Raw genomic sequence first — 16,383 nt, 5'->3', positions numbered from 1 at the left:
TAGATTTTGAAAACAACTTGCAGCAAGTGTGGATGAATGTTTTTTTCAGTATCTGGAATGTCTAATATTCATTTAAAAATTCATCCTGCTATATAACGTCAAACCACTTGTTTCCAAATTAGAAAAAAAAACTAGGGATTGGGTTTTTGTCCAAGTGCAGAGGAGCATTTCAGTACAGCATAGCTACACTGTGATTTTTCTTAAAGGAAATCCAAGTTTCCTGCATTTTCCCAAACCACACTATTTTTCTTTGGCTTTATTGGCAGATTGGGAATGCCTAATGTACAAGATAGACTTGAGTCTTCACTGAAGTCATATTTAATGGGATGGTGGTTGGGACTGGGGGGATTGGATTTCTTCCTAAAAACATTTTTTCCTCTGGTGGTGCAGCAATTTGGAATCTCTTTGCAATCATGTCAAGTTTAAGATTTTGTGGGAAAAACCGCAAATCTCCTGAGGATCTGGGAACATTCAGAACAGTTGAGTAAAATGCGTCTTGACACCTTCAAGTGTCATTATTTGGTGCAATGTTGCCATGTCGATGTAACTTCAGTGCAGTGATTTATTGCAGGGATCTGTCCTGAAAATGGATTCTGACCCTTACGTTGACCAGCATTGTGTGATGGTTCTTACAGTACTTCTGCAATGGAGAAAATAATAGTGTAGTAAAATAGTAAATTAAAGTTCTCATTTCATGTTTTTGTGATTAGATTAAATTGGACTGACAAATCTGGCTGTTTCTTTAAACAAAAATCCAGCTTCTGAAGGTAGAAAAATCTGTAACTGCCCTCCCCCCATTCCATAAATTAGTAGGCACATTGCTTTGAAATGGAAACAGTTGTGTGCCCACCCCATGAAGCCAGATGTTCTTGTCATGAATGCTATTTAATTATGAATGTCTGGCTGGGTTTCAAAAGAATCAACTCAACAGGTTCCTGATGAAGGACTTATGCCGAAATATTGATTCTCCTGCTCCTCAGACACTGTGTGCTTTTCCAGCACCACACTCTTGACTCTGATCTCCAGCATCTGCAGTCCTCACTTTCTCCAACTCAGCAAGGTCATCTTATTGACCCATAAGAAGATAAGAAATAGGAACAGAAGTAGGCCATTTGGTTTATCAAGCCTGCTCCACAATTAAACAAGATCATGGTTGATCTGCCCCAGGCTGCAATTCCTCTTTTGTACCAGCTCAGCATAGCTGTCAATTTCCTTGACATTTCAAGAAGTCCACCTGCTCTCTAATTAATTCCAGTGATCTAACCTCCACAAGTCTCTGGGATGGAGAATTTCTCTGGGAGAAATTCCTTCACATCTAAGTTTTAACTGAATGTCCCCTTATTCTATAACTATGTCGCCTAGTTCATGTTACCTCCACTAGTGGAAACATCTCACCATTTAGCTGTCAAGAGTCAGAATCTTGTATGTCTCAATAGGATTGCCTCTCTTCCTTCAAAACTCCAATGAATAAAGGCCTATCCTGTTAGCTACGTTGATAAGGCAAGCCCCTTTGTTCCATGAATCAGCCATGAATCTCTTTTGAACTACCTCCAATGCCTGTATTTGCTTTCTTACTGTACACAGTATTCCAACCATATTTTTGCCAATACCCTATATGTTTGGAACAAAATTTCTCTATTTTTAATTGAACTCCAACACTCTAGCGATATAGATCAAAATTCCATTTGCCTTCTCATTGACTTACTGCACCCACATGCTAACATTTTGTGTTTCACGCAAGAACACCCAAATCCCTCTACATTGCACTTCTTTGGAGTCTCTTCCTCCATTGCAATAAAAGTCTGCCTTTTGATTCTACAAAAGCACATGACCTCAAACCTTCTTGTATTAAATCCCATTTGCCAAGTTTTTGTCTACTCTCAGCCTATCTATATCCCCTTGCTTTTGGCCTCATCAAAACATGCCCTCCTATTTATTATTGTATCTTCAACAAATTTGGTTACATTATACTCGGTCCCCTCTTCCAAGTCATGAATGTAGATAGTAAATAATGAGGCCCTAAACACTTTGTGACACTCCACTAGTTACAGCTTTTCAACCTTAAAAACACCCATTAATCCCAAATCTCTATCTTCTGTATGTCAACCAATCCTCAATCCATACTAATACATTATCTCCAATATTGGTCTGATTGTATTCCCACATTCCTCACACACTCCATCACAGTATCTTGCAAAATGTGCAGTGAACCAGACCCCTATGTGAAGGGAGAAAAATGCCTCATTATGTCACACTTGTGTTGATTGTACATTTTGCAAGCAGTGAATGTGTAGAGGTCAGGTTTTCCCTCGGGGTAGATGAAATATAGGCCTGTGATCCTAAAGTGATATAGTACAGGTTTTAGAAGTAAGCTGGCATTCAAACAGTTGTCCATAAATTTAGAATATTTGTTGCATGTTGTTTTATAAAGAGACGTCTTTTGCTGTGTTTTAAATGTCTTACATTTATTATGTTAGCAATAGTCTGTAGCACTCAAGTTGTTGCGTTTTATGACCAAATTCTACCACCTCACACCTACTGGCATGATTCATAAGAGCCTTTTGAGAATGCTTAATTTTTAATATTTTCTTTCATTTTACTGTAGAATGAGAAACATTCATAGGGAAACTGAAATTACAGATAAATGATCAAATCTGTGAGAATGCTCAATGTGATTTGGATGTTATGCTGATACAAGATGGGGTTTTTGGAGTGTGAAAATGTTGTACATTTTCATCGGTATAATTTGGAAAGGATTTTTCTGAGGTTACTCAGAAATGGTGAAATAAATATTTTAAATTGCTTCCTGAAAATTAAGAATGAGAAGCTGAATTTGACTGTTCTGATCATCTACTCTAACTTCTCGGCATGAATGCTGTTAATGCTTTTCTCGAGAGTTTGCTCAGATATTCCACAGAAACAGTAGCCGATGAATGGGAGCAGTCCAACAGGAATGCAATCCTGTAGTGCACAATTTGTTCAGTGCATATGGAAGAAAAATAATGTCCCTCCCATTCCAGAATTACACAACAACTGCAGGATCCTTCCTGCTTCCTGCATTCATCTGGTATCAGAAATATCAATTAATTTTGCTTCCAATTTCCACCCTTCTTTCACCTTCATTTAGTCTATCTCTGAATATTCTCGTCCTTTCATGGACTTCTGTGTTTCCATTTTTTAGGATAGATTGTCCCCAATATCCACTGCCAATCGCTGACTTCCACTGTTATCTCAACCACACCTCCTTGCACCCAGCTGCCCATAAGGATTCCATTCCATTACTTCTGTTTCTCTCTCTCCATCACATCTATTCATACATTGTCATCTTCCACAAGGTTGTCTCTGACATGACTTTTATCCTCAACTACAGATTCCATCTTGACAGGACCCACAAATGTGTCCAACCCATCTTCTGTACTTGTGCTCTCAACCCTTCCCTGCCCCACCTCCCCCAGAACAATGATAGTGCTTCCTTTGTCCTCACATTCCACCTCACTAGTCATTGCAATCAGAGGATGATTTCCAACAGGATATCATACTAAGCACATCACCTCCTCTCCTTCATTGTGAGCATTCTACATGGACTGTTCCTTGTGTGCAATTCTAACACTTCCTCACTCTCCAACGGCATGCTCTCATTCAATTGCAGACAATGTAATATTTACCAATCTACCTGTTTGCTTTTCAGACTGGAGGCCAGTGACCAGTGGAGTACCACAACAATCGGTGCTGGGTCCACTGCTTTTTGTCATTTATATAAATGACTTGGATGTGAACATAAGAGGTTTAGTTAGTAAGTTTGCAGATGCTACCAAAATTGGAGGTGTAGTGGACAGTGAAGAAGATTATCTCAGAGTACATCAGAATCTTGGTCAGATGGGCCAATGGGCTGAGGAGTGGCAGACGGAGTTTAATGTAGAGGAATGTGAGGTGCTGCATTTTGGAAAGGCAAATCAGAGAAGGACTTATACACTTAATAGTAAGGTCCTAGGGAGTGTTGTTGAACAAAGAGGCCTTGGAGTACAGGTTCATAGTTCCTTAAAAGCAGAGTTGCAGGTAGATAGGATAGTGAAGAAGGCTTTTGGTATGCTTTCTTTTATTGGTCAGAGCATTGCATATAGGAGGTGGGTCATGTTGTAGCTGTACAGGACATTGGTTAGGCCACTTTTGGAATATTGTGTGCAATTTTGGTCTTCTTCTTATTGGAAGGATGTTGTGAAACTTGAAAGGGTTCAGAAAAGATTTACAAGGATGTTGCCAAGGTTGGAGAATTTGCACTATAGGCAGAGACTGAATAAGCTGAGGCTGTTTTCCCTGGAATGTCGGAGGCTGAGGGGTAACCTTTTAGAGGGTATGATAGGATAAATAGACGAGGTCTTTTCCCTTGGGTAGGGGAGTCCAGAACTAGAGGTCATAGGTTTAGGGTGAGAGGGGAAAAATTCAAAAGGGACGTAAGAGGCAACTTTTTCACGCAGAGGGTGGTGCGTATATGGAATGAGCTGCCAGAGGAAGTGGTGGAGGCTCGTACAATTCCAACATTTAAAAGACATCTGGGTGGGTATATGAATAGGAAGGGTTTGGAGGGAAAAGGATCAAGTGCTGACAAATGGAACTAGTTAAGGTGGGATATTTGGTCGGCATGGACGAGTTGGACCAAAGGGTTTGTTTCTGTGCTGTACATCTCTATGACACTATGACTTGAGCCCTACTCACTGTCCAAGGCCTCAAGATAAAGCAGTACTTTACTTGTATTTCTTTCAATCTAGTTTACTGCATTTACTGTTCACAATGCGGTCGTGTATTCATTGACAAGACCAAACACATACTGGGTGATAGCCTTGGAACACCTCTGCTCTATCTTTAGGAATGACCCCAATCTTTCTGCTTAGGCACTTTGCAGCCTTTAGGACTCAATACTTTCAGAATTTCACAACTTCAGACCATGTCTCTGTGCTTTTTTCACTCTCTGTACAAAGTCTCACAAACACAAACATATCGTGCTGACTTACTTTCAGCATCATTGACCCATTACCTCCTTTTCATATCCTAATGTACACCCATTTTACATCTCTATGTCTCCTTTCCCATCATTAGCTACCATTTGTCTTTTGCTCTGGGCACTCTCACAGTCCATTCCACTTGCTCCTCCTTCTCCTCTGTTAATAGCAGAAAACAATCATTTTCCAGCTCCTCTCAGTTCTGAAGAAGAGTCACATGAAAATGTTAAATCTGTTTCTCCTTCTACAAATGCTGCCCAACCTGTTGAGGTTCTCCAGTACTTTCTGTTTTAATTGCACAACAACAACAGTTTACATCGATATAAAATCTTTACTAATTTAAAACATCCCAAGCTGCTTCACAGAAGCATCATCAAACAACATTCACCACTGAGCTATATAGGGTAAACCAAGACTTGCCACAGATGTTGGTTTGAAAGAACATCTTAAATGAGGAAAGAAAGTTAGAAAGGCAGAGAAACGTAGGGAGAAAATTTAACAATCTCAGCCTCAGGCAGCTAAAGGAATGCCAAGATGTCAGAAGATTTAAGGCTGGAATAGTTTGCAGAGACCATACACTTGTCTGATGTCCCATCCACAACATACATTTACTGTGAATAAATTAACACCATAGGAGATGGCACTCAGGGCAATCAGTCCTACTCAATGTCAGTGAACAAAGGAAGTGACTACCTTACCTAAATGTGGAGCTGGGAGGAGTGAGCTTGCTCCTCCAAAGTCCTTGTTAAAAGGACCTGGATAAGTATGGCTTATCAAAGAAACCAGAGGCTTTTTTGTTATCAGGAAAAGACAAGAAAACCGACCCAATAAAAAAAATGGGTCTGTATAGTGCGAGTTGTAAGATTTTGCTACATTAGTCGCTTAGTTGCAAGTTGTTATGAAATCCCATTATGAAAGGGGAACAACTTTGCAGTCTCCCACAGACAGCAACATGACAATCATCTGATGCCGTTTCAGTAATGATTCAGAAATAAATATTAGCAAGGGTACGAGGCATAACTTCTCTATTGATGTTCAGAGTAACGCTATGAAATCTATTTGGTTGGGCCTCCTTTTAATGAAAGACAGCACTTCTAACAACACAGCACCCTCTCAGTTGGGCATTTGTTAGAATATTTGACCCAGAAATAGAACTTGTAATTTGTAATTTCTTTAAAATGAATTTAAAATTGAATAGCTTTTAAGAATGTTTGGAAATGACTTTCAAGAGTTTGCATCAAATGTAAAGGGATCAGTTGTAATTTTCTTGGATAATAAGAAATTTTAATCCAAGTGATCTGACGCCCCTAGAATCAGTGCCAACAGGAAGGAAGTTAAGAGCAAAGGCTGGAATGCATTAAGGAAAACTGCAGAGAGGAAAGAAATCTGAAGTAGAAGGAAAAGCTGGAGGTGGAAGGCAAGCAGCACACAGGTGCATAAACAAATACTGTGGCAGGACATAGTAATAAAATCATAGTGTGTCAAAGAGCAAACTGGATTCTCTCTAGAAAAAACTCCTTTCCAAAAACTCTTGGGGAAGCTAAATACAACGGAATTGAAAAGGACTGAATTCTAAAAGTCATGTGAATGCCTCAGGCATGAGGAAAAGCACAGAATTGGTATCAAAGGACTAGATTGTGAACTGAATATTGTTGATTGGTCAGTTGAAAAGAAATTGTGGAAAACTTTACCATTAGAACTGCCGTGGCCTGAGTGAAACAGAACTTATAGATGTGAGCCTTGCTAGTGATAACCATACGTGAGACCTTAGACGGAATATGGCCACCAATGAATAAGACTCAAAGGCAGGACTATTGAGTGGTTAAGTAAGAAGTTCTACGTACTATAGCCAAATTACAGAACTTTGCAACTGCGCATGGTGTCGCATATGAGTGGTAAGTCATGCAGTTACCTGTAGTACCTAAAGTCATATTTCTATTGTATCAGCCATTTAAAATGAACATTTTCTTTTTATTTAAAATTACTTTTGCATTTTAATTCATCTTTAATTTGCATTGGTTGTAATTACAAAAAGTGAAATCTTATTGGTAATTTCTTCATTTGGGATTTGGTAAATGTCATTATTTTAGTTTAATGCTCCTCCCCAGAGATTGTAACACATGAGAATGGTGGATCTCAATTCTTGAACCTTCAGGCATGTCCACAAAGTACCCCTCAGGCTCATGACGCAAGACACCTGAGAACATTTCTGAGCATTTTTACAAGTACTCATTTTGCCCTGAATAATTAAATATAATATGGTGATTTGAATAAGGGTAGTTTGTCCAGCCTGTGAGAGACCAGCAAAGTAAATGCATTGTCATTTTCATTTATTAGAGATGAAACGAGCAAATCTAATAGATGAGTATATCTGGACAAAGAAATACTGAAATAATTACTAACTTGCTTGGGGTTTTTTGATGAGATGAAAGGAGTTTGATGAGGATCATGTGGTTGGATTTCCCAAAGGCACTTGCTAACTTGTCATAAACAGGTTTGTTAGCAAAGCTGAAGTTCATAAATAAAAGTGAAACTGGCAGTATGGATACAAAGTTGGCTGAATGACAGAAAACAGAATAATGGTGAACAATTACTTTTTGGATTGGTGGAAAACATTTAGTTGCATTTTCCAGGGCCGGTGTTAAGAGCACTCCTTTTCGTGATGTTCAACATGTACAGATGACACAAACATAAAGTATTGTGGACTTTGAAGAAGATAGGTTAAAGAGCAGGGCGATTATTCTGGTGCAGTACAGAACTTTGGCTAGGCTACAGCTGGAATACTGTGTGCAGGTCTCGTTACTGCACTATAGGAAGGATGTGATTGCATGGGAGGTAGAGGAGATTTACCAGGATGTTGCCTGGGATGGAATGTTTTATTCTAAAGAAGGGTGGATAAGCATGAAGATGTTCCCTTTACAACAGAGAAGGTTGGGGGAAGATCTGATAAGGTGTATAAGGTTATGGGGGCAAGGACAGGGTGGCTGGAAAGCAGCTGTTACCTTGTGTTGAAATAACAGTAATAAGGGGGCACACTGTTAGAGTGGAAGATTTTGGAGGGGATTTGAGGAAAATAGTTTTCACCCAGAAAGTGGTGATGGTCTGGAATGTACTGCAAGGGAGGGTAGTTGAGGCAGGTAATGTCAAGCCTTTAAAAAGTATTTTGATGAGTACTTGAAATGTCGTAACATTTAAGGGTATGGGCCTAATGTGGAAAGTGGGACTCGTGTAGGTTTAGCAAAGTTTTGGCAGTACAGACTTGATGGGCTAAAGAGCCTCTTGTGTACTGTATGATTCCATGAAAATGACGAACATCAAATGGACCGATAGCGTGGGAGGACAAGTGGCAGATGAAATTTAATGCACAAAGTGTGAAGTGATTAATTTTGCTAGAAAGATTGAGAAGAGGCAATACAACCTGAAAGGTACAATTCTAAAGATAATGTAGGATTAAACCTGAAGATTTATGTATATAAATCATTGACAATCACAGGACAGGTTGGTAAACCAGTTAGAGCATATGTGATCCTGGTTTTTATAAATGGAAGTAGAGAATGCAAAAGCAAGGACGTTATAATAAGTCTGTATAAAACCTTAGTTTAGTGTCAGCTGGGTATTATATCCATATTCAAGCAGCACACTTTAGGAAACAATGTGAAGGCATTAGCGAAGGTGCAAAACAGATTTATGCTAATGATTCTAAGGATTAGGAACTTTAGTTTATAGATAGATTAGAGAAACTGGAATTGTTCTGCTTGGAGAACGAAAATTAAGAGGAGATTTAATAGAGAATTTCAAAAACTATGAACAGTCTGGAGAGAATAGAAAGGGAGAAACTGTTGCCATTGGTGGCAGGGTTGAGTAAAAGAGAACGCTGATTAAAGGCAATTGGCAAAGAAGCATCAGTGAAATGAGGATACCTCTTCACTCAGCGAGTAGTTAGGATCTGGATGCTTTGCCTAAGAATGCAGTGGAATCAGTTTTAATTGAGGTCCCCAAAAGATAACTGGATAATTATCTGAAGTAAGACCATTTGCAGGCTTACAGTGAAGATAGAAGAGTGAGACTAGATTAGTTGCTCTTTCAGAGAGCCTACATAGACACAAGTGGCTCAGTCATCTCCAACAAGGTGTCTATAAACATGCTGTCTATAAAAGAAATCAAGTTATCAATACATAAACAATTATTATTTTAAAAAATACACATTAACTGCTGTTTGCTATCAATCAGAATAAAAGATTTTGCCAAATTAATACATTGAATGCTTTGCTTGGCTCCGAATTCCAGGTGATGGATCAAGGTTAGTATTCAAGCAATTTTTAGGCTTTATTAAAATTATAAAAAGGTTCCCAACCCACAAAGATCAGATTTCAACCCCCCCCCCCCCCCAAGAATAAGAACATTAACCAGTTCCAAAAGCTGTTAAAAGCAGTTTATCTTAAACTGTCTTAATTTACTTCTTAAAGGATTCGTACAGCACATAAAGGGGAGAATTTAATCTCATCATTCTGGTCTGTATATGAAATTAAAAAAGGAAACAAATTATGTATAAGTAACTTATTTTATCACATGGTTAAAAAGAAAATCATGAAACCTATAAATCCGACATAAAAGCAGAAAGTCCTAGAAAGACACAGCAGGTTGATAAGGATCTGAAAGGAGGTAGAGTTATTAGATTTAAATTATTTACAGTGTGGAAACAGGCCCTTTGGCCCAACAAGTCCACACCGACCCTCCGAAGAGCAACCCACCCAAACCAATTCCCCTTTCATCTAACACTACGGGCAATTTAGCATGGCCAATTCACCTAACCTGCACATCTTTGGACTGTGGGAGGAAATCGGAGCACCCGGAGGAAACTCACATAGACACGGGGAGAACGTGCAAACTCCACACAGACAGTTGCCCGAGGCAGGGATTGAACCCGGGTCCCTGGCTCTGTGACGCAACAGTGCTAACTACTGTGCCACCATGCCACCCCAAATATATATATCCAAGCCATTCACCTATTTGAATTGCTGCAATTTGAGAACCATGGTTGGTTTACCAGCATGATCACGATTGTTCTGATGAAGGTTATATCTAAACATTTCATTTTTAACCTGTCGAAACTTTACATGCATTCCTGCGTCCTCAAATCCTTCTATAAATTATTAAAGTAAAACATTGAAAGTACAGATCAAACAGATATTTTGTCGATAGCTCAGTGAGTGAGTGCTCTGAATGCTCAATTAATTCTCCAGAAAACTTATCCAGTCTTTGTTCATAGCTAAATTCTCTATTCTTAACCCATTCTTCGAAAAACTCCTCTGTAACCTCACTGATGTCATCAGATTCTTTCTGTAAAGCAGTAGTCAGATCTGCATATCATACCTTAGCCATGACTAACCAAACACACTTCATAAATGGCACTGATCCATATAAAAGGGTAGCTGGAATGTCATGTCCAGTTTTAGATGCCCTACTTTAGCAAGAACATTAATGACTTAGTAACAGTATAGAAGGAATTTATTAAGATGATATAAAAGATGACAGACTACATATATCAGGGGAGGCTAGAGACACATAGGCTTTTATCATTAGGCCATGTTAGGAATTTTAAAAGGCTTTGATAAGCTAAATAGGGCTGTAGGTTTCCAATAATCAATCAGCTGGTAACCAGAGTACATTAATTGAACATAATTATCATTATAACAACAAGAGAAACTAAGTTTTCTTTTAACATTACAGTTATGGAGTGCCATATCTCTTTTGACCTCACTTTGGCATTTGCATTTTCAGAATGCTTGCGTGGCATCAACTTCTGGATGATCTGAAATTTACTCCAATTAAACATTTATGTGGCCAAAACATTACCTGTGGGCCCTACCACAGAAACACCATAGCAGAGCCACTGATTCCCCCTCTTAGCCTTTGCTTCAGTTTGACTCAAGTGACCTTTGCATCCCATTTGATCATGAACAAAGCTACCCATCACAAAGATTACACACATCCACCTCCAAAGTATCACCCCGCCTCTGCTCCTGTCTTCACACACCTGCTGTTGAATTCCTCATACACAACTTTCTTACCTTTGTACACAATTCCAATATTCTTCTTACTGTATTCTTGTTATGCACCATCCAAAAACTTCTGTTTATCCTAAAGTCAAATTCCTCTGACCTCTGCTTTCTTCTAACTCTGACCTCTTGTACATTCCAGCTTCCTTTGCCTACTATTGTTAAGGTTCAGCTCTGGTGACCTATCCACCTTTCTCTCCATCTTGGTGACACTTCTTAAAATCTGTTTTATGTTTTGGTCACTCAATATTTCAGAAATTTAGCCTGAATGAGGGTATTAGTTAGTTTCAACATGGGAAGATATCTGTGCTATGGGAAATTGGGATTTCTGGTTCAGTTTTACTGGCAGTGACCATCACATTACCAGATTTTTGCCCAGGAATAGTACAATAACCTGAAAAAGCTGTAAGGGATGGATGATAAAATAAGGCAGGAACCTCTGATACTATTATTCAGCATTAAATATTAAGCTGGAGTTCCCAATTATACTTGAGAGAACCATTGCATGGGATGGGCAATGAGTCACTAAATTGCTATTGTTGATTTTATGGCTGGCAGGAGCTGAAGTTCCTCTTTCTGAAATTGGAAAATTAAATGATGGATGATTTATTCCTTCCAAAGATTTAAAAGGCTTTAAATACTTAAAAGGATTAAATTGGCATTCCTATATTTGGGGTCAAGAGTGTGGTGCTGGAAAAGCACAGCAGGTCAGGCAGCATCCAAGGAGCAGGACAATTAACATTCCAGGCAAAAGTGTGAAATGTCGATTTTCCTGCTCCTTGGATGCTGCCTGACCTGTTGTGCTTTTCCAGCACCACACTCTCAACTGTATTTATTGTCCATCAGTAAATGCCCAGGACGGCATGGTGGCTCAGTGGTTAGCATTGCTGCCTCACAGTGCCAGGGACCCAGGTTCGATTCCAGCCTTGGGTGACTGTCTGTGTGGAGTTTGCACATTCTCCCTGTGTCTGCGTGGGTTTCCTCCGGGTGCTCTGGTTTCCTCCAACAGTCCAAGGATGTGCAGGTCAGGTGAATTGGCCATGCTACATTGGCCACAGTGTTAGGTGCATTAGTCAGGGGTGAATGTAGGGGAATGGGTCTGGGTGGCTTGCTCTTCGGAGGGTCAGTGTGGACTTGTTGGGTTGGAGGGCCTGTTGCCACACTGTAGGGAATCTAATCTAATCTAATATTGGATCTGAAGTCACATGTAGGCCAGACTGGGTAAGAATGACAAATTTCCATCCCTGAGGGACATTTGTGAGTCAAATGGGTTTTACAACCCTTGACAATAGTCACATTGCCATCACCAACTTTCAATTCCAGTTTTCTTTTAGCAAATTGGATTTCACTATCTGCAATGGTGGGATTTAAGCTAATGTCCTTAGAACATGAGACTGAGGTTGTGGAATATATGTTCAGTGCTATTAGCATTTACATCACTGCTTCCCCTTTTATCTTCTCGGGGATAACAGTCTAAAAAGAAATGAAAATATTGAAATTATATTCAGAGGCTCCTTTCATTTGGTTAAATGGAGTTACTTCTCTTGTTGATAAACATGTTTCTAGAGATATTGCAATTGCAAGCACAAACTTCTCAACATAGTTGAACTCAAAAGAAAAAAATGATGAGGCACTTTTGCTGCTAGGAGTTAAGTAGTTTAACAGTTTATGATATCCTCATAAGGAAAGAAATATTTGAGTAAGTAACCAGTACAAACAAGAGTGAGCCTAAACACGTCATATATATGTGTGTCAGCTGTTATTCACATGTATTCTGAATAAAAGCACAAATACCTTCTGTGCCTTGCGTTTATCTGCCCGTTGGTTTTGATGGTAGATACGGCTGAAGTTTGAGACAATCACAGGGACAGGTAAGGCAATAACCAACACACCACTCAAAGAGCAGATAGAACCAAAAATCTTCCCAGCAATGGTCTTTGGTACCATGTCACCATACCTGCATCAAACAGAACAAATTATCAGGTTTTAATAAAAAGATTGCTACTAGACTTTCAGAATGATGCTTTTAAATAAAAGGAGTACAGTGGATTGCCACAGTGTAATCAATTTGTATCAGATCAGGGAGACACATTTACAATATAAAAATCAGAATTACAAAAATCAAATTCAATTTCATTTTTTTTTTGTAAGTCCTTTTCCTAAATTTTATTTCTATTAAACCATAGAATAGAATCCCTACAACGTGGAAGCAGGCCATCTGAATCCACACCACTCCTCTGAAGAACATCACCCTCAAGCCGACCCCATCCCTGTATTTCCCATGACTAAAGCACATACTCTGACACTGTGGGCAATTTAGCATGGCTAATCTACCTGATTTGCTATGAGAGAAAACCCATGCAGACATGGGGAAAATGTACAAACTCTACACAGGTAGTCACCTGTGGCTGGAATCAAACCTGAGTCCCTGGCACTGTAAGGCTGCAGTGCTAACCCCTGAGCCACTATGCTGCCCTAAAGTACAACCAGCATGTCTAAACATGCACACTTGTGTTCATTTCGATCTTTTAGGAAATTTTAAAGAAAGCTTTGTCAAAATGGAATAACTAATGTGTTACAGCATCATTGAAAAGCAAAAAAAGTATTATTTTATTCAGTGCTTTCAACCTTTAGAAATTATACTGTACAGAATTGTAATATCCACTCCTTTGATAATTACCACAACTCAAAAAGACACCTTATTCAGCTAATGACCATTAGTGGGACACTTGTTTCAGTATGAGTAACTTAATATTTCAGGAAACTCAACTTTTAGAAGAGATAGGCAAAATGGAAAAAGTGGTATAATGGATGGGTTAAAGCCATAAAGAAATGTGATCTTTGAAAAGCATTGTGGAGGGAACAGTAATGGGCAGCAAAAATTTAAGAGTAGTTTATTTGACCCTGAGAGTAATTGTTGTGTCAGGCTAGGTGTAAATAAACCAAGAAATCAGAGGTGCATGTCAGAAGGAGTAAGTATGGAAGTAATTTGATGTCATTGCCTGTAATAAAAGAAACTAGATGTCGACATGCTGATATTGAAGAATCCAATAGACATTTACTACAACTAGCTATTACGTACAAAGATTATAGTCACAAGCACACCAGAATCCATGCTCAATTAAATCAGATTTAAACTGAGCAGCTGCAGTACGTCATGTTGCAAACAATTTCCTGTAATATGGAGTCTCAGGTCTGTACATAATCAAGTCACATCTATGATATAATGATAATGCCATGACCATTTCTCTTATGGGCTAAATGTAATTTTTTTTGGCTAAGTACATTTGGAGGGATTCTTGCCATGAGGCCCAGTGAGATTTCTTTTGCTATCTTACCAAACACGTTTCCTCAACTACATCCGCCACCCTATGATGTTCCTGTGTGGAACCTAGTGTGGAACTTCTGACAAGAAAATAGAACACATACACACAGATGTTCTTCAAAAAAAACCTGATCTTCCTACAACCTTATAAACTTGCCAATCAGATAGACCATTAAGACATAATAACCGAAACCTCAAACACTTCACACTTCTCAATTTTTTTCGATATGAACATTGATAAATTGAAAGGAGAGATCATGATATCATAAATCATCCGTTTTATCGACCTATAAGAGTGAGAGATTGAGTTGGTTGGGCCTATACTTATGGTGTTTAGAAGAATGGGAGGTGACCTTATTGAAACATACAAGATGTTTAAGGGATTTGACAGGCACATACAAAAGTGTTGCTTCCCCCTATGGGAGAGTCGAGGACCAGAGGACATAATCTCAGTGTAAGAGGTCACCTTTTTAAGACAAAGGTGAGAAGGAGTATCTTCTCTCAGAGGGACTGAATCCATGGAATAATATACTGCAGAATGCTTTAAAGGCTGGGTCATTAAATATATTCAATGTTGAGTTAAATAGAATTTTAACCGGAAAGGAAATCAATGATACAGGTAAAAGGCTGGAAATCAGATGAAAAGATCAATCATGATTCCAATGAATGGCAAAGCCATTGATGGGCTGAATGGCCTACTTCTGTTCTTATGTCTTATAATCTTATCCTAAAAACTATAAACTGACAACCTCCACCTTAAAATGTTATCAAGTCATTTTATGAAAAAAGAAACCTCTGTTCTCTGCAAGTAAATGAATTTATACTAAATGGGTACCACTAATCCCGTGAAGAGTGGACCATTTTACACTGGTTTTTAAATAGTGATATATGGATGGTATAATATGTTAATAATCTGACATGTTTGTTATTTCAGATTATAATGCCATTTTTATTGAAGAGAAGATAAAGTATTGATAACTATTGCAACAGTTTCTGGAAATAACCAGCAAGATCATTATCAAGTATATTAGATTCAACCAATGTTACTTACAGCGGCAAAAAATGGTCTCCTACACCTTCCAGCAATTCTACAGAATAATTAACCACGTACATGGTTTCCTCATAAATAAGGTTTTAGCTCTAGCACTACAGTTTAGCTTTAATTTCCAATTTTATATTTGGTTAACAATCCTAATGTACCACAGAAGAAAAATGATGTCGTGTGAAATGTCTAAATAGACAATATGAATAAATAAAGCCATTGCAATGACTAATAGCTTCCACTGGAGGGTACATGATTTGCATTTTAAAATATCTTTATATGTACTTACATGCATGATTATTGCAAGTCAATCTAACTGAGAAAAGTTTATTACATAATGCAGTATTTCCGTTATATACCAGTATATACTTTAACAGCTAACGCAATAATCAATCTAAACTCACCATCTCTTTCCAGGCATTTTATTTTAACATTTTACTAAGGGGCAATAAAATGTAGTGTAATGGCCATCAGTCATTCCTATTGGAAATTTCAATATAAAAGACATAAGATTGGAACCAGGTGAAAGTGAGGATGGCAGATGCTGGAGATTAGAGTTGAGAGTGTGGTGCTGGAAAAGTACAGCAGGTCAGGCAGCGTCCGAGGAGCAGATTTGAACTGCCAGACATGCACTTCAGCTCCTCCTGACCAGAAAAGATAAAACATTTTTGCCGGCTCCACTTAGGCTGGACATCAGCTGACATTGAACAGGATATGCATGGTGGAAGCTTTGCTCATGATGGTCCTAAAATGGCAAGCTGTGAGCATTATTGGATGCAAATTAAAAGCGCCTTGCGTGGTTGGATCGCCTGTAAGGTTGAGAAGGCCAGCCACATCATTGGTGGGAATAGGCTGGAAGGCAGTCAGATGGAAGACTTCAAAATCTCCCACAGATGGGTGGAACTTTCAACTTTGGTAAGCAAGAAACTTGAGCAATACAGGATAAACTGGTCGCTTGAC

General features: G+C 38.7%; 1 protein-coding gene across 2 annotated transcripts in view; it reads right to left on the bottom strand.

Moving 5' to 3' along the window:
- Positions 1–16,383, bottom strand: part of kcnd2 (potassium voltage-gated channel, Shal-related subfamily, member 2) — a 506,561-nt gene that overhangs the window by 28,594 nt on the left and 461,584 nt on the right. For both annotated transcript variants that reach the window (XM_072551528.1, XM_072551529.1), the window contains exon 3: positions 12,851–13,013. In XM_072551528.1, the coding sequence (XP_072407629.1) occupies positions 12,851–13,013 (163 nt within the window). The remainder of the gene's footprint in view (positions 1–12,850; positions 13,014–16,383) is intronic.

Source organism: Chiloscyllium punctatum, chromosome 32, assembly GCF_047496795.1.
Source record: "Chiloscyllium punctatum isolate Juve2018m chromosome 32, sChiPun1.3, whole genome shotgun sequence".
Lineage (NCBI taxonomy): Eukaryota > Metazoa > Chordata > Chondrichthyes > Orectolobiformes > Hemiscylliidae > Chiloscyllium > Chiloscyllium punctatum.
This window is presented reverse-complemented; position numbering and strand designations above follow the sequence as displayed.